Below are 25,348 nucleotides of genomic sequence, written 5' to 3'. Positions count from 1 at the left end.
GTTGGGCATATGGATGGGTGAGTGGGTGATAGACAGGATGGACAGGTGTGGGTGGGTGGATAAACAGGGCTAGGGTGATCCTCTCTCCTGATGTATCCTGTTTGGTAATCCTCCATCTTCATGCCACTTACGGCCTGGGCCCCTGTGTATGCTGTTGTAACTGAACAGTGCACACTCTGCTTCTGTTGGTCATTACTGCTGCAAACCCAGTTTGTTTGTTTGTTTGTTTGTTTTTCCTGAGCAGTGGGGATTTTGACTGCTCTCCTTTGCCCCGAGGACAAAATGCCCGTCCACTGCCTTGGGCCCTGTTCCCCTCAGTGTCTCGGCCACATGTGTTTGTTCTGGCCTCAAGGCCTTTGAACTTTCTAACCCCTCTGTCTGGAGAGTGCCCCTCATCCCTAGGCTGGGAGTACTTCTAAGAAGACCCCAGAATAGGATAGCCTGCAGTGCAGCTTGGCACACTTCAAGCATCTTCATAGCATTGAAGGTCTGTGTATCACTTGCTAGCCTTCCCCCTTTGGGTCAAGTGCATTGTGTACACAGCTCCCAGGGCTGCTCATAAAGTAGTCACCAACTAAGTACTCTGAGGATTTTAGAAAGGTCAGGAGACTCCAGGGCTGGTGAGATGGCCCGACTGCTCTTCCGAAGGTCCAGGGTTCAAATCCCAGCAACCACATGGTGGCTCACAACCATCCCTAGCGAGATCTGGCAGCCTCTTCTGGAGTGTCTGAAGACAGCTACAGTGTACTTACATATAATAAATAAATCTTAAAAAAAAAAAAAAAAAGTCAGACTCCAGCTGGCAGAGTGGCTAGCTAAACTCCCATGACATCCTCCAGGACGAAGACAAGCCTGAGGATGAGATGGCTCAGAAGCGAGCTAGCCTGCTGGAGCGTCAGCAGAGGCGGGTAGAGGAAGCCCGGCGGCGCAAACAGTGGCAGGAGGCAGAGAAGGAGCAGAAACGGGAGGAGGCCGCCAGGTGAGGCTAGAACTGGAATAAGGGGCCTGGCCTTTGGTATTGCTGCCCCAGTGTTCCCATATTCTATTCTGCTTGCTACCTTCTGTCTAATCTGCAGGCTGGCTCAGGAGGCTCCAGGCTTGGCCTTTACAACCCCTGTTGTAGCCTCTGCTGCTCCAGTGGCCACCTTGGCTCCTGCTACCAGAGCCATGGCCCCAGCTGAGGAGGAGGTGGGCCCCCGGCGGGGGGACTTCACAAGACTTGAGTATGAACGCCGGGCACAACTGAAACTGATGGATGACCTTGATAAGGTGCTACGGCCCCGGGCCTCAGGGACCGGGGGACCAGGGCGGGGCGGGCGCAGGGCCACCCGGCCACGCTCTGGTTGCTGTGATGACTCGGCCTTGGCACGAAGCCCAGCCCGCGGCCTGCTGGGTGAGGACCCTGTTAGGAGGGGCCCTATGATTGTGGAGAAAGGGAGCGTCTGGTGGGATGCAGTGATGGGGCAGGAATTTGGAGTGGGCATGAGTTCCAGTGTGGTGAGGGTAACTTCCTTCCTTGGCGGGATAGTGAGGAACTCTCTTGGATGTTTGAGGATGCTACTAAACAGTGCTCCCTTCCCTGTAGGTATGTGGACAAGAATGCCAAGCTCAGGGCTGGGTTTGTCTGGAATGGATGAGGCCCTGGGTTAAATCCCAGAGCTGTATAAGAAAAATTGCCATATTAAGGCAGACATGTTGGCACATGCCTGTCATTGTGATACTCAGGAGTCTGAAGCAGGAGGATTTTGAGTTTGGTCCTAATCTGGCTGTTGAGCAGCTTCTCGGCCCATTTAGGCTACACCTTGAGGTCCTGCGCCAAACACTGAAACTAAGGACACATAAACACACACACACACACGAATAAGTTCAGAGTGGTGGTGGTGGCTGTTGGTAGAGTACTTGCCTACCCTAGCATACACGAAATTTCAGGTTCTATCCCGTTTTAATCAGGAATGGCAGTTATAGGCCTATAACCCCAGCACTGAGAAAGTAGAGACTGGAGACTTGGTCATCCTCAACAAATAGGAAGTTTGAGGCCAGCCTGGGCTATAGAAGACCCATCTTTAAAAAGTAAAAGCCAGGCTGGAGAAATGACTCAGTGGTTAAGAGCACCTGTTGCTCTTCCAGAGATCCTGAGTTCAGTTCTTAGCAACTCCATGTGACCGACTCACAACCATCTGTAATGGAGTCCAGTGCCCCCCTTTGCTGTCTTAAGACCATATACTCATATAAATAAAACAAATAAATCTTAGCAGGCAAACACAAAAGGCTGAAAGGATCTCGGGAATGCCCATGGGCATTAATGGAGGTAAAGGCCTTAGGGGTAACTGACTGGTACTGTCTATCCTAGGTTCACGGCTCAGCAAGGTCTATTCCCAGTCCACGCTGTCCCTGTCTACAGTGGCCAATGAGGCTCCCAATAACCTTGGTGTGAAGAGGCCCACCTCTCGGTGAGTCTATCTGGAACCTAGAGCAAGATATGGCAGGATTGCTGGGATGTGTAGATGGAAGGAAGTACAAGAACACAGATGGGATTTGGGGGAAACTGACTCAAGTCTGGAGAATGTGCCCACATGCGATGTACGAGGTTGAGCATATGGAGCAGCTGTGGATGGACTTGTGGGAGTATGCAATATACTCCTCTCTCCTGCAGTGCACTGGGTTTGCCTCATCCCTAATCCTGTTGTACTCTGGGAGGCTTCACACACTACTGACCCCAGCTTCACCCCTCCCCTCCCCTCCCCTGCAGGGCCCCTTCTCCATCAGGCCTCATGTCTCCAAGCCGCCTGCCTGGCAGTCGAGAGCGTGACTGGGAGAATGGAAGCAATGCATCCTCCCCAGCATCAGTGCCTGAGTACACAGGTAAGTGAGGCCGGGTAATGTGAGGAGCTACGTGTTCTCTACCTGCCTTTCCCCAACCCATGCCCTGTCTCTGCTGACTGACTGCCCTCCAGGTCCCCGGCTATACAAGGAACCCAGCGCCAAGTCTAACAAGTTTATCATCCACAATGCCTTGTCACACTGCTGCCTGGCAGGCAAGGTGAATGAGCCCCAGAAGAACAGAATTCTAGAGGTGAGCCCCATACCTGTCAGGGTGGGTAAGACTGGTGGGTAGGGCAGTAGTCCAGCCTGACCAGCTTCTTGCCACCATCCCTCAGGAAATCGAGAAAAGCAAGGCCAACCACTTCCTGATTCTCTTTCGGGACTCAAGCTGCCAGTTCCGGGCCCTCTACACTCTGTCTGGGGAGACAGAGGAGCTATCGAGGCTGGCAGGCTATGGGCCTCGTACCGTCACTCCTGCCATGGTAGAAGGCATCTATAAGTACAACTCGGACCGCAAACGGTTCACCCAGATCCCTGCCAAGACAATGTCTATGAGTGTGGACGCCTTCACTATCCAGGGACACCTTTGGCAAAGCAAGAAGCCCACCACGCCCAAGAAGGGCGGTGGCACCCCCAAATAGTGCCCACCTTGGGCAGTGCACTCCTGGGTCCTGTCTGGTCATGCTGTGGGGGGCTGAGCTGGGAGCTTCAGTGACTCAGGGCTCAGCTCAGTCCCCTTGTCTGTCCTCCACTTTCTTGAATAAAATAACTGAAAAGAGAAGCTGAGACATGGTGTCTCCTCCCTAAGCCTGACCGAGTTTACGTCTCGTGTTTTCACAAGCTCCACCTTGTCTTCTTTGCCCTTTTGCTGGCCCTGTGGCAGCTCCTGCCAAGGTCTGTGGTGACCTTCCTGTTGACACTCCCTCCTCTAGATGTTCTCAGCCACCTCTGATCTGACCTGGCAAGAGATTCCAGACCAGCTCTCCTCTCCTGGGCCTCCCCCACCCCCACATTTTCCTTCTCGTGTGGTTGCATTTGGTGTGCAGCCAACTTCTAACCTGATCCCTGTTTCCTGTTGCCAACCTGCCTTCATTTCTGGGCCCAGTTACAATCTCTGAGCTGGGGATTCTGTATCCTTCCTCAGGGTCCCTTATCAGAGGATCTAGTTGCCACTGTAGGTGCAGAGTTCAGATGTTAGGCTCACTACAGCCTTGCTTCCCAGATACTGCCAAATTGTATAGAACTCACCCCTCCAACTATCCCATGGTCCAAGCCAACAGCCTGTCTCCAACTGTGCCCTGCTCACACGGCAGCCTGCGTGACCGGCTCAAACACAAATCTGATTATGTCTCCTGATGCCAAAAGCCCCTTAATGATCTAGAGGCCACTAATGGCTTCCCAGAGCTTAAGCTAGAAGAGCTCCTCCCTGGATGTGGCCTGTGCACCAGGCCTAGTGTTTGGCCTTTAGCCAGGGATACAAGCACCTTGCTAGTAGGTCCATGGAGTCTATTACTACACGGAGACACAAGGGTTTGTGAACTCCCGGATCTGTGACACCCACGTAAGTAGGGCCAGGTGTCCCTCGGTTTGGGGCTCAAGGAGGTTTCTTACTGGGCAAGCCTGACAAGAGGCCTGGGATGGGGCAGGGAACTGGTCCTGCAGCGTCCAGAACTGGCTCTGCAGGGTGAGAGCAGGTTGTCCACATGCCATATCCCCTGACTACTCCACCTCCTGTCCCAGCCAATCAGTGCTGAGAGCCAGGCAGCTCTAAGCTAGCATGCCCTGAGGCACCTGGGCGGCAGGAAGGAGGTCAAGACGGTGATGTACAAAGAGGGGCTGTATTAGAAGGGTAGTTATGGGGGAGGGACCATGGAGGAAAAAGTGTGGAGGGGGTCAGTCTTCCTTTAGGCTCCCGAACACAGCAGCTGGTACACTCTGCTGTTCCAGTCGGACTTCTGTGGGGGAAAAGAAGTGGGGTCAAGGTGGGGGTGGATGGGGGTGGCCCACCTCTGCTCTTAACCCTGGCCCCTGGGCTGGCCACTGACCATTGGGCTCCAGGTCCATCTCGTCCTCGTCCTCATCCTCGCCCAGCTGGATCTCCTCAGGGTTGGCCTGCTGAGCCAGCTCTGCCAATTCCTCCCTGGATGCATCACTCCTAGGGTTTTGAGAGGGGAGGTGGTAGCTGCCAGCTGCTTCAGTGGACCCCCTCCAACCCCCAGCAGCTTCCCTGGAATACCCCTTTCCTAAGAAGGACTGGCCCATCCCCCCATCTGCCCTCACCTCACAAAGAAGATCTTGCTCTGGGCCCTGGGTGGCTGGTCCCGCTCTGCCTCAGCTGCCAGCTGTTCCGCTCTCTGTTCCAGCAACTTCATGTCATCCATGCCGCTCTGCCCAGGAGCCAGGTCAGACACTAGAGGTGCAGGGCCAATGAGGGAAAGGTTAAGGTTAGACCTCAAGCCCTCTCCAAGGCACATCAGATCAGCCCCAGATGAACTTCTCAGGACTGGCTCCAAATGCTGCCAGGCCTAGGAAGCCTAGGCTGGACCGTGAGTGCTCGGGGACAGGGCAGACATTGCTCCATGTGACCTAGCCATGAAAAGGAAAGGGGGGTTACAGAAGCTCACCGGTGCCTGTGGCACTGCCCGACACCTTGAGCATCTGTGAAGCCATGAAGTTGACCTGAGTATTGTATGTGGCCTGCACACTCCGCCGTATCCTCAGCATCTCCCTGATGGTATCCTCATTGCCGTGCCGGACCTCAAAGTCCTTCCATGTTTGCCAGAATGCCCCAGTTGTCTGTGGTGGGGTACAGGCATGTGGGTGAGCCAGGTGCTTGGTACAGCATCCCTACTGCCCACCCTCACCTCTCCAACACTAGGCACAACCCTACCCGGGGATCACAAATCTGGGAGCAGAAGCTGTAGATGGCCCGGGCGCGGTCAATTTCACCGAGCTTGCACTCCATGTCTGCAAACCGTAGGCACATCTCACGGGCATGCTCATCAGACAGCACCTGGCACCATGGGGTCAGGGAGAGCAGGGGTGAGGGAAAGGGGTCCCAGTGCCTTCCTTCAGGAAAAGCCTTCTGCCATCCTCTCCACAGGCAGGCTTTCTGGGATCCTCTGTCTGCATGGACCCCAACCCTATATACCAGGTCACTGGTGGTGGGTACCTCAATGGCCTTCTGGTAGATGCCACGAGTGTGGGTGACGCCATAGATCTCAGCAGCCCGCTTGATGTAGATGTTAAACATGTCGTACTGCTGTGCTGGCTCCACTGCCCTGGTCGCACGGTCATACACAGCCATGGCATGGCGGGCAAGGCCCCATTCCTCCTCCAGCTGTGCGTAGAGCAGGTATAAAGCTGTATACACAAGGGTCCAGTTAGCAGTGTGCCACTCAGCCCATGCTACTCATCCCCACGTCCCATGACAGCCCACAGACTCCTCACTCTTGGCATATTTTGGTGGGCAGCCATCGAGTGCCTGCTCAAAGAGATCCCGTGCACGCTCCAGCTTTCGGCCCCCATAGCGCGAGATGAATTTGGTCAGGTAGGTGCTCCAGATGTCTGAAACATTGGGCCACTTGAACAGTGAGATGCCACGCTCATAAGCCTGTTTACAAGGAAGCCAGGTATTAGCACCCGGATGCCCTTGCCCACCCCTCCATCTTGGCACAGTTAAGCATGTCACCCTGTTTCCCCCCACCAACTACAGGATCTAAGGCAGGAGTGCAAGAGGGACTTTCTAAACACAGTCTGATACCTCATGGACAAGGTAGCGCCTAAGCTCTACAGATACAGGCGCCCATGTCCTAGGCAGAGATTAGGGACACAAGAACAGATGCAGTCTCCCTATCTGTGTACCTGCCTATGGCCACACTGTGCTGACCCACACACTATCACCTGAACAGAAACCAAGGGGAGCTACACACACAGCTCCCACCTTTGTCCTATTTTCCCCAAGGCCTTGCAATAGCTGGCTATGGGAGAAGAACCCACAGTGTTCACATGCTGAGACCCTGATGCCCAGGGCCTTATGCAAGCACTTATTTTGGAAATGAGGAAAAGGACTTAAAATGACCTCGTTAGCATGGACCTTACCAGCCACAACTAGTGGCTTTACAAGAGATCAAAGGCTGAGATGTTGCTCAGTGGTAGGAGCCCCTGCTTTGAATGCCCAAAGTTCTGGGTTCCATATATACCACTGCCAAAAGGAAAAGAAATTACCCCCGTGACAGTTACTATTGTCAACCTAACAGGATGTAGAATAACCTAAGGGACAAACTTTAGCTATGCCTGCGAAGGATTATCTTGATCCTATGAACTGAAGCAGAAAGATCCATCTTAAACGGGGGTGGGCATCTCATGGGCTGGGATCCTAGACTACAAAAGGAGAAAACGAGCCAGTTCCCAACATTCATCCTCCTGTGCATCCCTCTGCAGGTGCAGCTCAGTCAGTCACAGGTTGTTTCTGCTGCCATGCCTTGCCATGCCCACCACAGTGATTGTATCCTGTGAGCCAAAATGAAGTTTTCTCCCTTAACTTGCTTCCGTCAGAGGTTTGGTTCCATGTTCCCAAACACACATGTACACAGGCAGTGACAGTGAGAGGACAGTGAGGACAGCGGAGACACGCGGACACCTGCAGACCATGAATGAGGAAGTGCCTTGCCATGCCCTTGACCTGCACCTCAGGGCTTGCCTCACCTTGAAGCTCTCCTCAAAGTACTTGTGCTCCTCCAGGAACATGGCATAGTTAATAACGATCTGTGGTGTGGCTATGCGCAGGTCCAGGATTCGGTCATACACGGCCTTGGTTGACTGTGGGAACAAACGGGTCAGGGCACACTCTGCTCTGGGGCCGAGAACCAGCTCCACTTCACCCCTGTCTATGGTAGCTGACCTGGAAAGTGCCCAGGCTTTCCTCCAAGTCGGCAAGCATGGACCACACCTTCAGTGACTTATATACACGGTTCTGCACAGGTTCTGAACCATCAAAGTATTCAGCTCGGCGGGCAGGCAAAGCCGTGGCTTTCTGTGGAAAGACAGAGGCAGAGGCACTGAGGGGCTGTCCCAGCCCACTATACATCCCTGGCTGGTCTTCACATCCTTACCCGAAGCAGCTTTAAGGCCTCGTCGTAATTCTCGTGCCTGAGCTCCAGCTCCCCACACTGGCACCACACACTTGCCAGGTCATCCACCTGCTTGAAGTTCACCTTGGTGGCCTTCTCTAGGATGACACGAGCCTGTGGTAATGGGCAGAGACTAGCTGAGGTCTTGCCACTTGGCCACCCCAAGTCCCGTGGTGAAATGTCATACACCGCACACTCACATCATCCAGCTGTCCATTGTCTTCGTAAAACTTGGCGAATGCAACCCACAGTGTGTGGGGCTTGCCTGTGGCTTTGAAGGGGTCTACTGTTTGCACAGCCTCTGTGTATGTGTTGATAATCTAGAGCAGGAAGGTCACACAAGTGAGGGCAGGGTTGGGCCATGGCAGCTCTATGGGGCAGAAGGGGACAGGCTGGAACCATAACACACCTCCCGAGGGCGGCCCTGATGGAGGGCTACACGCTTGTGCCACTCGTGGACGTGGTGTGGGTTCTGGCGCAGAAGGACGCTATTGAGAAGCAGGGGCCGTCGGCTGATGAGCTGTTCGAAGCGGGCCAGGCGCAGCTCTAGGTCCACATCGTCTAGGAGCCAGATATGTTCATGAAGCCAGGGAGACTGGAGGTGATGGATGGCACAGGCCCTGTCTACTTCTGTTCCTAGCTTCCCTTCCTCCAAGCCCAGTGTTGTAGACCTAAAGAGCCACGTTGACCTCCATGAACCTAGCACCAGCCCTCCTGCCATGCCTGTACTCAATTGAGACTACTCCAGGATTTCTTTCTTTTTTTTTTTTTTTGTGGTTTTTCGAGACAGGGTTTCTCTGTGTAGCTCTGGCTGTCCTGGAACTCACTTTGTAGACCAGGCTGGCCTTGAACTCAGAAATCCGCCTGCCTCTGCCTCCCGAGTGCTGGGATTAAAGGCGTGCGCCACCACGCCCGGCTTACTCCAGGATTTCTTGGCCCAGTGTCCATACAGCCCCTCTCCTTGACCGCCTGTTCCACACCAGTGGCTAGGAACTCAACCCTCTCCTCCTGAGTCTATACACCTATGTCGTACCCTCCTCCTCACGCCCCAGTTCAGAGGCAGTCTCCATCTTCGCTGCAATCATGCTCTCCTCAAACTGGGCGTAGCTGTCGAACACCTGGGTGAAGTCCCGCACGGTCATCACCGTGCGAATGGCCTCCTCATACACATCCCGAGCCTGTGGGATTCAGGTCCAGTGTAAGGAAAAGTCCAGAGGAGAGGCATGAGAGCCCACCCACAAGGACCCATTGCCAGCATCCATGGGCTGACCAATGCTGAGCGTAGGATAGAATTCTGCTGGCCTGTTCCTGCCCTGCACTGCCTATCAGTCTGAAGCTGCAGGGCCACCTTTGTAAGCTGGGTAGTCTCTTGTGTCGCATGGAACCAAGATTGAAGTGAGAAGAGGTGAGCAGCCAGACTTCAGCTCCCACAGAACCCTGAGCTCAGCCTGCTGTGAAGCTTTTTCTTCCTAATCCCAACAATCCATTCTGGAGGGAGAGGGAGTCTCTGAAGGCTCAGAAAGTAAATGAAACTTGTAAGAGTCACAAGCTCTCCCCCCACCCCAAGTTATGTAAACAGTAACAACTGCTAGGGGAGACTCTCCAAGCAACCCCCAAGGCCCAGCCTGTCTCCAAGTCAGGAAGGAAGGTCCAAGGACGCAGCTTTTGTGAATGGTCTCCCAACTGTGCTGAGTCTTCATTGATGCAGTACTTTTGAGTCACCCTCACCCATGTTCATGTAAGGAAGCCCAGTAAGTTCACTGGTTTGCTATGTACACATATTTGGAAAATGAAATAAATCACCTATCTGTGGTGAAGAGACATTTGTTCATGTCTCGTCAGGAAAAGTCACATAACACAGCCTGTCTCTGGAAGCTCTCACTCTCCTCCAATGGCTGCCTGACCTCTTCACAACCTTGTGTTCTCTAGACTCTTTCCATCCCTAGAAAGCACAGCCCTGTCTCTCTATCCCATGTTTTCATGTAGGCACTCGGGAAAGGGGCTTATGAGCTTTGCAATTCTCTTGCTGCAGCCTCCTACCTTGCCCAGCCCAACAGTGCAAATCGCAACCCCCTAAACCACTCACTCTGGCCTCCTACCCAGTTTCCTTAGGCCACAGTACCCCCAGTTTAGTCCTACGGAGGTTCTCAGAGTCCCATCTAAACCCTGATCCCAGCATGTTTCTAGAAAGCAAGATGGAAGGACAGACAGTCGAAACTATCTGAGGGCACTAGGTGAGTACTCTGCCTATGTTGATGCACCAGTTCCTTACAGGTAAAGCATGGCCACACCCCCATTTTGCAAATAGGAATATTGGGGACATCTGTGAGGGCAGTCTGGTTGAGACATCTGTCACCCCAATAGTGCTAGAGCTGACTCAGCTGATCAGACTGGACAGGCAGGTGTTCCCTTCCCCTCCTCACTGCCCCATGTACATCTCTTCTGAAGCTGCACACTACACCACTGAGTCGGACAGGACAATCTCTCCTGAGTAGAGAAGCTAGGTTTTTGGTTAAGGGTACACAAGTGGCTGCACGCCTCCACACGAGCTTACAAGTTCCCAGGCTACACAGCTAGGATGTGAGAGGACCAGACACTGAGTCAGGCTGTCCCAAAGGTTCACCTGTCTACAGGACTACTGTTCCCATCACCACCACTGGGATGGCAAATGTGTGCATGTATGTGATATGTCACACACAGCATATCTGTAGTTGTGTCCTGCCTATGCACTGTGTGTCCTCCAGAGACCCACCTAACAGCAGAGGTCTAGACACCCACATACCTTTTCGAAGTGGCCACTGCGGATATAGTAGTCTGCCAGAGAGCACCACAGCTTGCCCAGCTGGTCAGTGAAACGGGTGAGCCCACCACGGATTATGGCATCCACATTGAGAGACTGTACCTTGTCTGGATTCTGGGAGATAAGGTCACACAGCTCGTGCCACAGCTGCAGGACACAGGGTGTTGGGGGAACATCTCAGTCTTGATCCATGAGGGAAGACACCTCTCACCCAGTCTCCACATTCCAGGGAACCCACCTGGTAGTTGGATTTACCAGCCTTGGATACAAAGCGCTCATCATTCACCACGGTGGCCAGGCGCTGTGCAGCCTCGTCTAGCCGGTCACTGGATTTGAGATACTCGATGTATTCCTCAGCGCTCTCAGGACTCAGCTGGAGAATGAATACCCACCCCACTGAAGGTGACTGGGGATGCAGGAGATGATATCTCTCTTCTGACTAAGTGGCTATTGTCACTCCCACCACCACCAGTTTTAGCAAACAGTCAGCCCCACTAACCTGGCCTCAGTGCTATAGTGGTCCAGCCTGAAGTTAATACTCCAGCCTTGGGCCTTACTGGTTTGGTCTTGGCTCCTTTGGGTCAGTCTTGATACCACAGGCCTAACACAGCTACAGTACTTATGGTGGTTAGTGTTAACTGTCAACTTGACAGACTCTAGAATCACTTCTGAGACGAGCCTTAGGGTATGTGTGTGAGAAACTATCTGGATGAGAAGACTCGTGTTGATTATGAATGGGATCATTTCCTGGGCAGGGATCCTATATGGTGCTGTACAAGAAGCATGTGTGTATAGCTGTTTTCTGATCATGGAGTCATAGCTGTTTCAAACTCCCATTGCCTCCTCTTCTATGAACCCTTTCTATGCACCCCTAAACTGTGAGCCAAAGAAGCCGATTGTTTCAGGGTGTTTCTTACAGCAAGAGGAAGAGAAACTAAGACAGTAATCTAGTCTGGACCTTCAGTCTTGGTCCTGAGTGTCCACCCTTGGCACTTCCCTTAGTCTTGACACCTCCCTGCTGCAACCCCAATACTGCCCAATGCTAATTCTAGGCAGATCAACTTAAACACTGATGGTCAAGGAAGGATCTGCTTCTGTCACAAACTGTCATGCAAGCAGTACCATGCTAAGAAATTACAATACCAATATCACAAGCATGATCTACAACGCTCTGCTTGCAATGCAGCCCACCATCCACATATCTTACTCCCGCCTCTTACTGTGGCTCTGGTTTTATTCTACTTCACATAGCTGGGTCATGCATGTGTTTATCCTGTTAGACTGAAAGTCCTGGGCAAGTGGTGGTGAGGGCCCCATGTATGGTGCCCCTGGCTCTCATCTCTATGCCCACTGGGAAGTGGGCGTAAGCTAAAAGCTAAACACTTGAAAACTAAAGATAATAAGTTACAGTGCTTAGCTTAACTCAGGGTATAAAGGGAGTTAGCTCAGGGTATAAAGCATTTGCCTTGCAAGTGTGGGGACCAGAGTTTGGATCTATAGAGCCCACATAAACATTGGGTAACTATGACAGCACTGGAAAGTGGATCTGTGGGGCTAGTTAGAACTGGCTAAATCTAGTCTGGGTTCACTAAAAGATCTTGCCTCAATAAAGTAAAGATTGACTGAGGAAGACATCAGTGTCAAAGTTGGGCCTCCACATACATGGGTGTATACACACACACACACACACACACACACACACATACGCAACACACACTCACAAAGAAAGAAACCATGAATAAACTGTACCTATTCATCGGAGCCTCTTCCTGCAGCCTATTTATTGCATGAAGTTCCTTATCCCAGTGAGCCAGGTTTGGAAGCCTACCCAGGAACTGGTCACTTCAATGGTGCTCACCTTGAGGAAGCGACGGTAGCCTCGCACAGCAGTCTCAGGCAGTGGGTAGGAGCGCAGGAAACGCAGATACAGGGGCCAGATTCGAGAGTGTTGTGTGATGGGCAGTGCCCTGAGGGCACGGTCAAAGGTGCGGCGGGTATGTGTTACCCTTCCCTGGTCCATGAGAAACTGGCAGTAGTCTAACCACAGGCGTGGCATCTGAAAATAATGGAGTGAGGGGTCTGAGGCACAGGCTCCATGGCTTCCTTACACTTCATATCTAGGGCACAGGGGCAGCAGGGAAGCAATAGGTGTCATCACCCGCCACCCAGGCTCTGTAAGTAAGCCCAAAAGAGTCATTATTTCCTCAAGCTGATAGAACACTTTGGTGGACCTGTACCCTGTTTTGTTGGAGGACTATGAGGAAGAGGTAGATACCCCTTTACATCTCACTGGGGAAATAGTTGCCAGGAGTGCGCCTGCCTGCACACCCCTCTCCAGATCCCCACCTTGTGCATGAACACAAAGGCCCTCTCATGGCAGTTGTTGACATCTTCATAGGCAGGGTCAGTCACACAGCGATGTTTCACCTGTGCCCGGCGTGCCTTCAGATAGCGGTACCAGAGTTTGTAGCTAAAGAGCAGGAAAGGCAGATAAGATGGGTTTATGGAACCCCAGAACCCTTTCTTTGTTCTAGAGGTAACTGTGGTGAAAAGGGACTGAGGAGGGGCAAGAGATCTCACAGGGAAGGGAAAGGCTTGGACATGAAGGAAGGTGTGACCTATCAGGGGCTGTGCTTCAGTAAAGGAATACACAGCATTCACACTGTCACTTGTGTTGTGACTGGATGTAGAGGGGTGGGAGCTGATAAGCAGGGTAGCACAGGGAGGGCCATTTGCACCTGCAGGGAAGCAGTTTGAGTGCCCGCTCATACAACTGGTTGAGTCGGGGCTTGGGGGCCCCCTGCTTGAACTCGATGTAGCGGAGCCAGCATTTGACGGAGAACTGGTTCCTCATGATTTCTTCCTCATAGGGAAGGTCCTCTTCCTCCTGCCAGGGCCAGGGAAAGGGAGACGAGAAGCCTGTGTTTAGTCTCAGTAGAGTCACAACCCATCCTGAGGCTTAGCCCCAAACTCTAGGCTCCTATAAAAACTCCATGCCCTTTCAAAAGGCAGTGGTGCAAGTTGATACTCCCACCATCTCAGAGGCAAAGAATAAAACAAATGGGAGGTTGGTGAGATGCCCAGTGGGTAGAGGCACCTGCCACTGAGACTGAGCCCCATGGTAGGAAGGAATCAACTCCTTACGTTGTCCTCTACCTTCCACATGCACACAGTGGCAGGCACATGACTTGCCTCTTACACATGTTAAAATTAAAAACAAACAAACAAACAAACAAAAAGAAGTAGAAAGATGGCTCAGTTGGTACGCACAAGCATGATTGCCTGAGTTCAGATCTCCAACACTCATGTAAATGCCAGGCATGGCAATATGTGTCTAAAAACCCCAATGCTGGGCAATGCCAGGCATGGCGTTATGTATCTATACACCCCAGTGCTGGGCAAACACAAACAGGTCCCTAGATCCCCAGGGCTCACTGGCTAGCCATTTAGCCAGCCAGTGAGCTTCAAGTTCAGTGAGAAGACTTTGTCTCAAAAGTCAGATGGAGAACAACGGAAAGTCAGCTCATGTCTACTTCTGGTCAATGTACATTCATACACATACAGCCCATGCACTTACAATACACGCTATAGTTAAAAACAAACAGGGCTGGAGACATGGCTCAACAGTGAAGAGTATGTACTGCTCTTGCAAAGGACTGCACTCATTCCAGGCAGCTCATAACTACCTATAACTCTAGACTCTGGCCTGTGTGGACACCTGACTCACATGCACATACCCACACAAAGACACCCACATAAACAAAATTTTAAAAATACATCTTTAACAAGCAAACAGACACAACACAACAAGGTCCCAGACATGATTCCTTCCTCTGTTGAAGCTGTCACCAGCTATTAGCTAAAGCAGTGGTTCTCAATCTATGGTCACTATGCCTTTGAGGACCAAAAAATCCCTTTCACATGGGCTGCCTAAAAACACCAGAAAACACAGATATTTACATTATGATTCATTACAGTAGCAAAATTACAATTAGGAAGTAGCAATGAAAACGATTTTATCGTTGGCAGTTACCACAACATGAGGAACTATATTGAAGGATCACACATTAGGAAGGTTTCAAACTACTGTGCTAGATAGCGTGTTAGTTCAGACCTCTGGCTCTCAGCACTCAACGCCCACACAGACCTCTTAGTTGTTAAGGAGACTCTGCCCAGATATCAGCTTTGTTCAGTAAATCCCACTCCCTGGCCCCAATCCTCACACTCTAAGAAGTCTTTGACAATTTCATACATATATACGTTGAGTTTTTGACATCTTCACCATGCATTATTTTCTCTTATGCCCTCCCCATAATCCCTAGCCTCTCACAACACTAGGGCCAGAGGCCTGGCCTGTCATGGACAGCTGGTTGTATCTAGGCACCATACACTTCCTCCCGGACATCAGGCTTTTGATCCTTCACGCTTACACCGTCACCACCACACCTATCTTCATACCTGGCCTGTATAATAACATTTTAAAGTTTTGTTTTGTTGCTCTTGAGACAGGGGTCTCACTATTTGCTCTAGCTGTCCTGAAATTCACTATATAGACCACACTGGCCGCAAACTCAGAGATCCACCTGCCTCTGTCTCCCAAGTTCTGGGATCAAGGGGATTCACCACCACATCCAACCCAAAGTTTTAAACTTTTTTTTTTCCCCAGCCTCCTCTCAGGAGGCAGATACCGGTGATCTCCATGAGTTGGAGGGCAGTCTGGTCTACAGGAAATTCCAGGACAGCCAGGGCTGCATAGAGAAACCCCATTTCCTGTATGCACAGATGGTAGCAGATGAGTTAAGAGGCCAGACCCCTCCTCAATTGCTCTGTGCTTTATTTTTGAGGCAGGGTCTCTCACTGGCATTGCATGTAGGTATTAGGGTTCTGAACTAAGATCCTACACTTGTAAAGCAAGCATTTTATCAACTGAGCCACCACCTCTGAACAAAGTGACTAGGTAACTAAGTCTTTACTTAAGCCACCTACTTCATCAAACTTTTGGCCCCTCAGGACTGCACTAGTCTGTACTCTGCCCCAGAAGTGCAAGCTAAAGGGTTTATATCAGGAGGTGGGGTACGTGTGTGTGTGTGTGTGTGTGAGAGAGAGAGACTGATCAATTGTAAAGTGCTTGCCTAGCATACACAAGACCCTTGGTTAAACCCCGGTAACTCAAAAACACACAGAGGAGGTTACAGCCTTAACTCTTAACTCTACGAACTTGGCTTAAACGTAAGACCTCTATTTCAGCCACCGTATTTTCACGTTTTGGGGGGAAATCCCAGTGGCTACCCACACCACTAGTCTTCTCTTCATACTTCAAGGTTCTTGTAGCCCCAGACATCAAGCCGTTATCCAGAATCCAGAACTCTAGCCGGTCACTATGCCTATCAAAATCCACGTCGATTCACTATCTCATTCCCCTTCTGGCCTCTTAACCTCAACAGCAGCTCCTCACTCGAGCCATGAGGGGTACGGTTCTTTATTCCCGGTCTGATCAGTGTTTTGACATGTCGCCCCATGGACTGGGGTCTAGTTCCCGCCCCCCGAGAGTCAGACTCCGATCCTGTAAGGTATTCAGCTTCGGATCTTTCCTCGCGAATCACCCTCCACCTCGCTGCAGACTTACAAAAACAAGGTCCGGCCGCTCGGGACGCGGAACTCGCGCCATCACCACCATCTTCCTGGCTCTCCGGTACAGACGAGAGTCGCGCTCTAGTGGCGTCACTCACAGAAGGCCCGCCCTCTTCGAGACAGACCCGTTTTCTATTGGCTGTACCGCGCTTTGACAGCACCGCTTGCTCTGTTAAATTTTGAGTGGCTAAGGCTGTGACCGGAAGCAAAGGGGCGCCGGAAGATGACGTCACAGACCCGAGTTCCTGACCACTCCGTTTCTGTATTGGCCCTTGTGAAGCACCAATGAGATTTTGCATTACTGGAGAGTCGACTTTGGGCGGAAGTGGCTTCGTAAAACCGAAGAGCGAGATGGGGGTGAAGCTGGAGGTGTTTCGGGTCAGTGAGCTCTAGGGGTTGGACATCTGGACCCGGGGTCTTTCAGAAAATGAAAATAGATCTTGGAAGTGAGAGAAGCGCAAGGCAGGGAGGCGTTCCACAGAGAAAGTGTCTGAGACTTGTACTGGCACCCCAGCAGAAGGAGCACTAGATGTGGGGGCTTAGAATGGAGGCAAGCGTCTCAGAGACGGGAGAGCTGAAGAGGGTAGTTCAAGGAAGGGAGGCTTCAGATCCAGAGTGGGATTTCCAGAAGGAGAGCCCAGAGCTCATGATGGGTCTCAGATAGGAGGATTTCTAGAAGTAGGAGAATATATTTGAAAAAAATGAGGGCCCTCTATATGAGATGCTACGGGTGGGTATCAGATTGGGAGTTAATAACATCTCAAGGATATGTGTTTGTAGTAGGAACCTTTGGACTGTTAGTCTCTCTCTTCCTTTCCCTCTCTTCTACACCCTACGTGCACGTGTGCCTCTGTGTGTGTGGGGTGGGGGGTGGGTGGGTGGGTGGTGGTGGTGGTGGAAGGGAGTCGTGGACAGAACTACTACGAATAAAACCTGCTTGATCATGAAACCTTAGTGCCAGGTTTCTGTTCTCCTGGTAGGATTTCTGGGGTTCCTGGGGAGCCCCTGAGGCTGAGCTCCGGACCTGTCCTTTGGGCTTCCCTGCAATCTCCCTGTGCTCCACCCACCTCTGCTTTTACAGATGTCACTCTACCTCACTTTCCCCGTGGTTATGTTCTGGATCTCCAATCAGGCTGAGTGGTTTGAGGACTATGTTGTCCAGCGTAAGGTGGGTATCAAAGTGTTTGCTGGATAATTCCTGGGGAATGGAGGGTATGAAGCACTAACTTGCTATTAGGATCCATTGTCTGCCTCTCATGAGTCAACCCTGTTGTGGATGTGGGGCTCTGGATTCTCCTGCCTTGTGTTCTCACCTGTGACTTTGTTCCACAGAGGGAGCTGTGGCCAAGAGAGAAGGAGGGCCAGGTCAGTAACCTGTTTTCCCCAAGGAGCTGAGTCACTCTAACCTAGTTGGGCTTGGAATAAAGATTTCACCCTCAGCCATAGTTAAGGAAAGTGGAAGCAGCAGACTGAGTAGGAATTCCAGACTAGCTTGGGCTAGAGACCTTGTCTCCATAAAGGTTTCTTGTTTGTGATGGTGTATACCTATGGTCACTTGGAAGGAGAAGTAGGAGGAGTATCAGATTGAAGCTAGCCTGGGCTGCATGGGGATAGAGAGAGGGAGCTGTAATTCCAGCATTCCAGCACTTAGGAGATGGATGCAAGAGGACTGAGAATTCTGGCTAGTCTCTGCCGCCTAGTGAGCTCAAGGCTAGCCTGTAGTATATGAGACCCCATCTTTTTGTTTTTTGTTTTTGTTTTTGCTTTTTTTCAAGACAGGGTTTCTCTGTGTAGTCCTGGATGTCCTGGAACTCACTCTGTAGACCAGGCTGGCCTCGAACTCAGAAATTCGCCTGCCTCTGCCTCCCGAGTGCTGGGATTAAAGGCATGGGCCACCACACCCGGCAAGACCCCATCTTAAAAAGAGGGGAGGGCACAAATGGTTTCACATATTACCTTTCTCCCGAGGGATGAAGCTGAACTCACTTGTACAGTGATTGTGATTGGCATGGGGCTCCCAGTGTGGATACTGAACTCTGAAAGGGAGGGTAGTATGAGTAAGGCCAGGCTGTGAGGCCTGCACTCTTCCTTCCTTCCCATCACACCCCTTTCCCCATTCCAGCGCCAGGAGCTAGAAGAATTTAAGCAGAAGATCCGGAAGCAGAAGGAAGAAAGACTTCTTCAAGCTGCCCAGCAGAGCTCCTGAGACCTTCAGTCTCACCCACCTCCCAGCTCCCTTCCCCACCACAGAAAATAACACACACTCAACTCTTTGTTGCTAGTGCCAAGTGTTTTATTGTTTTCAGGGGCCAGTGGGAGGCCCAGGATGGCTAGAACTCTCAAGGAGCTTGTGTCTGGGGCTGGGGGCTGCTGTTCCTGCGGAAGCTGAGTGCAGCAGGATCCTGAGGGGTGAGCAGGGGTTGAGGGCTGAGGGTCCCAGGTCGTTTCTGCATTCCATCCTGTGGATGAAAAAGGTCAGACAGAGGGAGGGGACCAAGGAAAGTGCAAGTCAGAAGTGCCTCCAAACAATGTTTCTTTTCGTCTGCTAATTAGGGTGGTGGTATTTGGTCAGACACTGGCCTGTTAGTGTATACCTGTAATCCCAATACTCAAGAAACAGGCAGGAGGATTATTTTGAGTTCAAAGCCACCCTGGTCTAAATACTAAAACAAACAAACAAACAAACAGTTGAGTTGAGAAGATAGCTCAGTCATTGAAATCCTTGCTATGCTCATTTGAAGACCTGAGTTTAAGCCAGGCGTGGTTTTATGCACTTGTAATCTCAGTGCTTAAGAGTCAGGAGGATCCCTAGGGCTTCCTAACTAGAGAGCCTGATCTACCTGGAGTTCCAGGGCAGTGAAACCTCCCAGGGCAGGAGATTGACTTCTGGCCTCCACCTGCATGTGCACGGACCTCTAAACATGTATGCTAATGTACACAGACATAGGGCTGGGGCTGGAGCTCAGTTGATAGAGACTGCATCAAAGCCCTGGATTCTATCCCTACGCACATACATCACTCATGGTGACTCACACCTGTGATCCCAGAACCCAGGATGCACATGTAGGAGAACATGCCAGCCAGAGCTACATGAAACCCTGTCTCAAAAACAATAAAGCAAAACACCCCCTAACAGAACCCCTACTTTGACTGACTTATAGGGGTATGCATTCATATGCCTTCTAGGAAAACTGCCTGTTTTCTCCCTGTGGCCTCTCCCAAATATACAGATGTTAGAGCAGGAACTGTAATTTCCAGCCATAGTTCTGCACTAGCGTGAGTCCTGCCACCTGACCTTAAGCCCATAACACTTCCCTTTTCCCAAGTTCAAGACAAGTATAGAAATAGGGTCCTCTCCTTTCCTGCCTAGAGATGGGGCATAGATTTAGAGAGCTATGTGGAGTCTCACAGGTAATCTGGACATCACCTACCTTGGGGCCGATAGGTTGGAAGCCAGGCAGGGAATTAACTGTTACACGCTGGTCGTCCATGCGGTGGCCCTGGGTGTTGACCAGCATATCCATGAGATTGTCCATCTCTGGAGCAGGGCCACCCTCTGCTTGGAGCAGAGACAGGCAGGCATGAGTACAGACCCCAAATGAGCTCCCCACCCTGAGTTCCAAGATCCACAAGATCCCAGAACCCCAGCACTCCTGACACACACACACACACACACACACACACACACACACACACACACACGGCCCAATCACGCCCTGCTTACGACTTTCTGGGTTCTGGCCTGGCCCGGCCTGCAAGGAACAGCGCTGCTCCTCCATCCGATCGCCCTGCACGTGGGTCAGCAGGTTGAAGAAGCCTTCCTGGTCCGGTGAACCTGCCTTGGGGACAGACGTGATTGGTTTAGTTGGGTCTGTGCCTTCCCTGTCTTCCAGTCAGCAACCATCCGAAACAGTGCCTGCCTTCCCCATCTCTGCTCTCACCATAGTCCTCACGGGTCTGCAGAATTTCTCTAAATGAAACCTGAGTCTCCTTCCCTGACCTGCCCCTGACTCCCCCAACCCCCACCTCCCGGCCTGGGGCCCCTGCCTGCAGCACAATTTCACATGGTACTGACTCTAGGGACAGCATTCTACCACTGTCCTAGATTGAGACCAGGCTTGGGTTGATTTGGGGGGTTGGGACACTTACCAGGGAAATGGGGCTCAGAAGTGCCCCTAAATCCTAGTACCTACTATCTCTTGGGGGACAGTACTAAGAATCCATTCATTTGCCCTGAGGAGGGGCTCTTATACTCTCCTACCTATACCTCCTGTGTGTTATAGTAACTGGGTCAGGGGACTCCAGAGACTTGCTTGCTAATTAGATGCCCTATAAATGAATTAATCTTGTCAATTGCAGGTGCCGAAACCTCAAGAAGCAGATGGTGGAGTCAGCCAGAGCCCTCTTACCTTGTCTAGAAGGTCTGAGCCTCCCTCTCCCTTTTCTTCTTCCTGGTCCATTGTGTATCTCTCCTATACTTTTCTCCTGGTCTCTGACCTGAGAAGGCCTTTTAAAAGGCTAGGGTGTGGGGGGAGGGGGAGTAGATATCTTCCCCCATCCCCAAATCCCCAGCTCATATCCCATCTGCTCCCACCAATGCTTAAGCCCCAGAAAGATGATCTCTAGGTAATTGTTGATCCTGACTGATGCTGAGCTGGGTGTGGGGGTAGGGGGTAGGGCAGTCCAGGTTTGAACCTCACTAGACCCAGCCATGATCACAGGACCTTGAGGAATGTCAAGTGGGAAGAAGCCAGTACAATGTTGAAGATCAACCAACATGAGGGTGGAACCTGCAGGATGTCCCCACCCAAGCCAGCCCATTCCTGCCTGTGAGTTCGTCCCCTGCAAGGCAGGTGATGTTTTCAGGGGGATAGCCGAAGAAGGTAGAAGTTGGGGTCCAGGGCTCTTCCCTTAATCCCTGCACTCTCCACAGACAAACCAACCAACCCGACTCCTGCTACTGACCACCTGTGAAGTCTCGCAGTGCCCCCAGGGCCACCCAGAAGGAAACTCCCGGATGCTCCTGTTTATCTGCCCCTCAAATGCCAAGTTGAGTTGTCTTTGTCTTTCATTTATGCAAGGAGCAGGAGAGGAAGTCCCTGGCCATTTCATTGATGAGCTGTGGCTTTCTGACCATGCTCAGAGAGTCTGTTCCTATCTCCAAGATACCTTTCAGGAAACCAGTTAAGCTTCTTTTTTCTGGGATAGAGAGAGAGTTCATGGGCTAAGAGCACTAGCTGCCTTTCCAGAGTACTAGGTTTGATTCCCAGCACCTACATAACAGCTCAAAACCATCTGTAACTTCAGTTCTAAGGGATCCATTGCTCTCCTCTGGCTTCTCTGGGCACCAGGAACACGCATGGTGCACAGACATACAAACAGGTAAAGCAGCCATACACATAAAACAAATCTTTCAAAGTGTTTAAATAAATAAAGTTAAAAAGTTAATTTTCTTTCACTTGGGGCAAGTGAGGTAGGATCTGTGTAGTAGTGTATTGTGCACATGTGATTCGTGCATGGGTTTGTTGTAGTGTATGTGTGTACGTGTGCTGTGTGCATGGGTCTGCGTAGTAGTATATGTGTGCACGTGTGGTGTGTGCATGCTCATATGAAGACTGGAGGTCAACATCAGGCGTCTTTCTGTAGTGCTCTCTACCTTTATTTTTGAGACATGGCCTGGAAAATTGTGTGTCCTGGATTGCTAGGCTGGCGCAGCATCGAGCATCCTGGCTTTAGAGTTGTTTTTGTGTTTATTTTGTGCATCTGGGTATTTTGCTTGCAAGTATGTGATGTGCTCATGAGATCAGCAGAGGCATCTGGACCCCTGAAATTGGAGTTACGGATAGTTGTGAGTCACCATGGAGGAACTGGCAATTGAACCTGGGTTTTATGGAAGAGAAGCCAATCAGTACTCTTAAGCACTGAGCCCCTCCTCCTCCCTCCTTCCTTCCTCCCTCCCCCCCCCCCCCTTTCTTAAAATGTAGCCCTGGTTGTCCTGGAACTCCTGCTGTCATTCTCAGGAACACTGTCCACTTCTTTGAGACACACGTGTAATCCCAGCACTCAGGAAGCCGAGTCAGGAAGATCTCAAGTTCAAGGCCATCTTGAACTACATAGGAAGCTCCAGGTCAACCAGAGTTATATAAAAATATCCAGGATGAAACGGCCATGAGACCAAGACAGGAAATACATACCTTGCAGGTTAAGGATTCTGTCTGCAGTTAATTAAGAGTTAGGAGTAAGTTCCTGTTTCTTAGATCTGATGTGTTTTAAGACAAACACTAAGCCTGTGGCCCCCTTCACAGGTATGGTTCTTCCTATTCCTTTCCTTTCATTGTTTTTTCTAACAATGTATCATTTACAGGGGCAACTCTCGTGTTATCTCTCCTATAAAAGGGACAAGAGGCCAGCAGGGCTGCTCTCTAAACTTCTGACTTGTGGAGAGACAGCTGGTTGACCAGCCCTGGGTGCACCCGGAAGTACAGCTTGCTTTACTCAGACAATTGTGGGCTTGGCTTTCCTCCTCACAATTCTCAGGCTTAGCAGCCAGATGCTTTATGGCAGTAGATGTATAACACTTTAGTATGCCAAAAGTCATTACTCTGTGTACGTTTGTGAGTGTCATGGTACACATGTGGAGGTCAGCTTCCAGGAGTCAGTTCTCTCTTCCAGCATCTAGTTTCCTGGGTTGAACTGAAACCTCAGCCTTGGCAGAAAGTGCCTTTCCTGGACGAGCCATCTCACCAGCTCTGTGAATGACTTTTCAACAAAGCTGTTAAAGGAGAAAGGGTTTTATTGTAGTGAAGAGATACCATGACCATGGCAATAATTTTTTTAATCTTTATTTATTTATATTTGTGCACTGACATTTCCTACATGTGTATCTTTCTGAAGGTGTCAGAATTCCTGGAGCCAGAGTTACAGACAGTGGTGAGCTGACATGTGGGTGCTGGGAATTGAACCCAGGTCCTCTGGAAGAGCAGCCAGTGCTCTTAACCTCTGAGCCATCTCTCCGGCCCCTGATCATGGCAACTCTTATAACGTAAAATATTTAATTGGGTCTTGCCGTGTGCCACACATAGCATAGCTTGAACATATGCGACCTCAAAGCCCACCTCCACAGTGACACTTCCTCCAACAAGGCCACACCTAATAGTGCCACTTTGTGGACCAAGCATTCCGACACATGAGTCTATGGGGCCATACCTATTCAAACCACCAGAGGTCCCAAGTCCTACTTAGGGTGGCTGTCTGTTCTTGTTCACCTGTAACTGTTAGGTCTTATGGGTTGGTCCTGAGGGTGCGGGTTTGTATTTCCAGTTACTCAGAAAGTTATAGCAGGAGGATTACAAATTCAAGGCTCACCTAGTGAGTCAGTGAGACCCCATTTCAAATTAAAAGAAAACTGGAGCTGTACCTCAATGGAGAGACAAAAGGCTTTTTTGTTGTTTTTGTTTTTCTCAGCATAACTCTTGTCTTGACCTAAGAAACCCATCAAAGAGGGTGTCTTAGTCAGGGTTTCTATTCCTGCACAAACATCATGACCAAGAAGCAAGTTGGGGAGGAAAGGGTTTATTCAGCTTACACTTCCATACTGCTGTTCATCACCAAAGGAAGTCAGGACTGGAACTCAAGCAGGTCAGAAAGCAGGAGCCGATGCAGAGGCCATGGAGGGATGTTCTTTACTGGCTTGCCTCCCCTGGCTTGCTCAGCCTGCTCTCTTATAGAACCCAAGACTACCAGCCCAGAGATGGACCCACCCACAGGGGCCTTTTCCCCCTTGATCACTAATTGAGAAAATGCCTTACAGTTGGATCTCATGGAGGCATCTCCTCAACTGAAGCTCCTTTCTCTGTGATAACTCCAGCTGTGTCAAGTTGACACAAAACTAGCCAGTACAGAGGGATAGGTCAGTTTTATCAGGTCCCAAATAAGACTCAGCATTAGGTCTCAAACCAGTTAGCCGAGGTGCATATCAGCATGCCCAAGCACATGAAAACCTCCATGCTTACTGAGGCTAAACCTGTGGCTTCTCTCTGCTTTTCTCACTCCTGCCTCTACCCTAAACCTCTCCAGCTTAGGGGCTTCTCTTCCCTCCTTGTAGCTTTTGATCCCTATATAACCTAGCCATTTTAACTACAAACTCTCTTGGTTCTTCTGTCTCTTGGATCAATCTTGGCTCTCTTGGTCAGCTTACACCCCTCCCCTTTTCTCTTCCTCTCACTGTCTCTCCTCTCATGGCCCACTTCAGTAATACTGGTCATGTCTAGTCTACTACTTTCCCTCCTCTGGACTCCTCTAGATGTCTCTGGCTGCACTCTTCCTTGTATATACAGTTATGTTCTCATTTTCACTCTAGTTTGACTTAGCCAAGAAGCCTGGTCACTGCCACTCTCCACTCCTGATACCCACTTCTAGCTCCTGCCAGACACTTCCCACTCATATTAGGCACTTCTCACTTTTCTCCTGTCAGTCACCCTCACATGTAGCTTGCCCCTTGGTTTCATATAGGATTTTTTTTTTTTGAGACACAATATGGTATCATATAGTCTAACCTGGCTATTAAGAATCTATGTAGTCATGGGCGGACTTGAATTCCTGATCCTCCTTACCTCTAGAAGTCGCTGTGATTACATGTGTAGGGCACTATGATTGGCTTATGTGGTGCTGGGTTGGAACCCAGAGCTTTGTGCATAGTAGGCAAGCACTCTACCAGCTGAGCTCCATTCCTAGCCACAACCTGGAGACTTAAGCATCATCAAGAAACTAGCTCAGATGAGCAAACCCACATTCACAACTACCACCCATTAGATCTGAAACCTTGTGTCTATGATTGATACAGAGACTGTGCCCCTATGTCACAGGGTGTCAGCTCCTCTCTAGAGAAACAATGGAAGCAGGCCTCAAAATTCTGAGTTTAATTTGAATCACCTACCATATGTATGTGTGTTTGATCTGTTTG

At 50.7% G+C, this 25,348-nt stretch overlaps 4 protein-coding genes across 16 annotated transcripts in view; 2 read left to right on the top strand and 2 right to left on the bottom strand.

Annotated features, from left to right (window-relative positions):
- Positions 1-3,604, top strand: part of Camsap3 (calmodulin regulated spectrin associated protein family member 3) — a 23,825-nt gene extending 20,221 nt beyond the window's left edge. For all 11 annotated transcript variants that reach the window (XM_085844239.1, XM_021169371.2, XM_021169370.2 and 8 more), the window contains 6 exons: positions 840-979; positions 1,077-1,393; positions 2,351-2,450; positions 2,750-2,862; positions 2,955-3,073; positions 3,159-3,604. In XM_085844239.1, the coding sequence (XP_085700365.1) occupies positions 840-979; positions 1,077-1,393; positions 2,351-2,450; positions 2,750-2,862; positions 2,955-3,073; positions 3,159-3,464 (1,095 nt within the window). In that variant the 3' untranslated portion in view covers positions 3,465-3,604. The remainder of the gene's footprint in view (positions 1-839; positions 980-1,076; positions 1,394-2,350; positions 2,451-2,749; positions 2,863-2,954; positions 3,074-3,158) is intronic.
- A 934-nt stretch (positions 3,605-4,538) lies between these two features.
- Xab2 (XPA binding protein 2) lies at positions 4,539-16,463 on the bottom strand. Its single transcript, XM_085844236.1, has 19 exons — positions 16,382-16,463; positions 13,494-13,642; positions 13,102-13,225; positions 12,614-12,811; positions 10,994-11,128; positions 10,738-10,902; positions 8,989-9,133; positions 8,365-8,516; positions 8,156-8,275; positions 7,938-8,069; positions 7,727-7,858; positions 7,531-7,644; positions 6,274-6,436; positions 5,996-6,186; positions 5,714-5,836; positions 5,448-5,619; positions 5,104-5,233; positions 4,869-4,978; positions 4,539-4,778 (listed from the first exon to the last, which is right to left on the bottom strand). Exons 1-19 carry the CDS (start codon positions 16,430-16,432, stop codon positions 4,717-4,719), a joined length of 2,568 nt encoding a protein of 855 aa, XP_085700362.1. The 5' UTR covers positions 16,433-16,463; the 3' UTR covers positions 4,539-4,716.
- Positions 16,464-16,665: 202 nt separating this feature from the next.
- Positions 16,666-18,659, top strand: Pet100 (PET100 cytochrome c oxidase chaperone). The gene is made up of 4 exons (XM_021170495.3): positions 16,666-16,764; positions 17,468-17,554; positions 17,719-17,751; positions 18,509-18,659. Exons 1-4 carry the CDS (start codon positions 16,672-16,674, stop codon positions 18,590-18,592), a joined length of 297 nt encoding a protein of 98 aa, XP_021026154.2. The 5' UTR covers positions 16,666-16,671; the 3' UTR covers positions 18,593-18,659.
- A 7-nt stretch (positions 18,660-18,666) lies between these two features.
- On the bottom strand, positions 18,667-20,846 carry Pcp2 (Purkinje cell protein 2). Of its 3 annotated transcripts, none has more exons than XM_085844235.1 (4): positions 20,796-20,846; positions 20,111-20,225; positions 19,818-19,942; positions 18,667-18,845 (listed from the first exon to the last, which is right to left on the bottom strand). In XM_085844235.1, exons 1-4 carry the CDS (start codon positions 20,844-20,846, stop codon positions 18,726-18,728), a joined length of 411 nt encoding a protein of 136 aa, XP_085700361.1. In that variant the 3' UTR covers positions 18,667-18,725. The 3 variants fall into 3 exon arrangements, with proteins under 3 accessions (XP_085700361.1, XP_021026153.1, XP_021026152.1); XM_021170494.2 differs by lacking the exon at positions 20,796-20,846 and adding an exon at positions 20,536-20,589; XM_021170493.3 differs by lacking the exon at positions 20,796-20,846 and adding an exon at positions 20,328-20,412.
- Positions 20,847-25,348: the final 4,502 nt, after the last annotated feature.

The sequence above is a fragment of the Mus caroli genome, unplaced genomic scaffold, assembly GCF_978045245.1.
Source record: "Mus caroli unplaced genomic scaffold, Mus_caroli_1 scaffold_10, whole genome shotgun sequence".
Lineage (NCBI taxonomy): Eukaryota > Metazoa > Chordata > Mammalia > Rodentia > Muridae > Mus > Mus caroli.
This window is presented reverse-complemented; position numbering and strand designations above follow the sequence as displayed.

Coding starts and splice junctions, on each gene's coding strand:
- Xab2 (XM_085844236.1), bottom strand. CDS start 16,432: ATGGTGGTGATGGCGCGAGTTCCGCGTCCCGAGCGGCCGGACCTTGTT. Junction 10,903..10,993: donor CTGGTAAATCCAACTACCAG/GTGGGTTCCCTG, acceptor TGTGTCCTGCAG/CTGTGGCACGAGCTGTGTGA. Junction 7,645..7,726: donor AAAGCCTGGGCACTTTCCAG/GTCAGCTACCAT, acceptor TTGTTCCCACAG/TCAACCAAGGCCGTGTATGA.
- Pet100 (XM_021170495.3), top strand. CDS start 16,672: ATGAGATTTTGCATTACTGGAGAGTCGACTTTGGGCGGAAGTGGCTTC. Junction 17,555..17,718: donor ACTATGTTGTCCAGCGTAAG/GTGGGTATCAAA, acceptor TTTGTTCCACAG/AGGGAGCTGTGGCCAAGAGA. Junction 17,752..18,508: donor CAAGAGAGAAGGAGGGCCAG/GTCAGTAACCTG, acceptor TCCCCATTCCAG/CGCCAGGAGCTAGAAGAATT.
- Pcp2 (XM_085844235.1), bottom strand. CDS start 20,846: ATGGACCAGGAAGAAGAAAAGGGAGAGGGAGGCTCAGACCTTCTAGAC. Junction 19,943..20,110: donor AGGCCAGAACCCAGAAAGTC/GTAAGCAGGGCG, acceptor TGCTCCAAGCAG/AGGGTGGCCCTGCTCCAGAG. Junction 18,846..19,817: donor TCCAACCTATCGGCCCCAAG/GTAGGTGATGTC, acceptor TTTCATCCACAG/GATGGAATGCAGAAACGACC.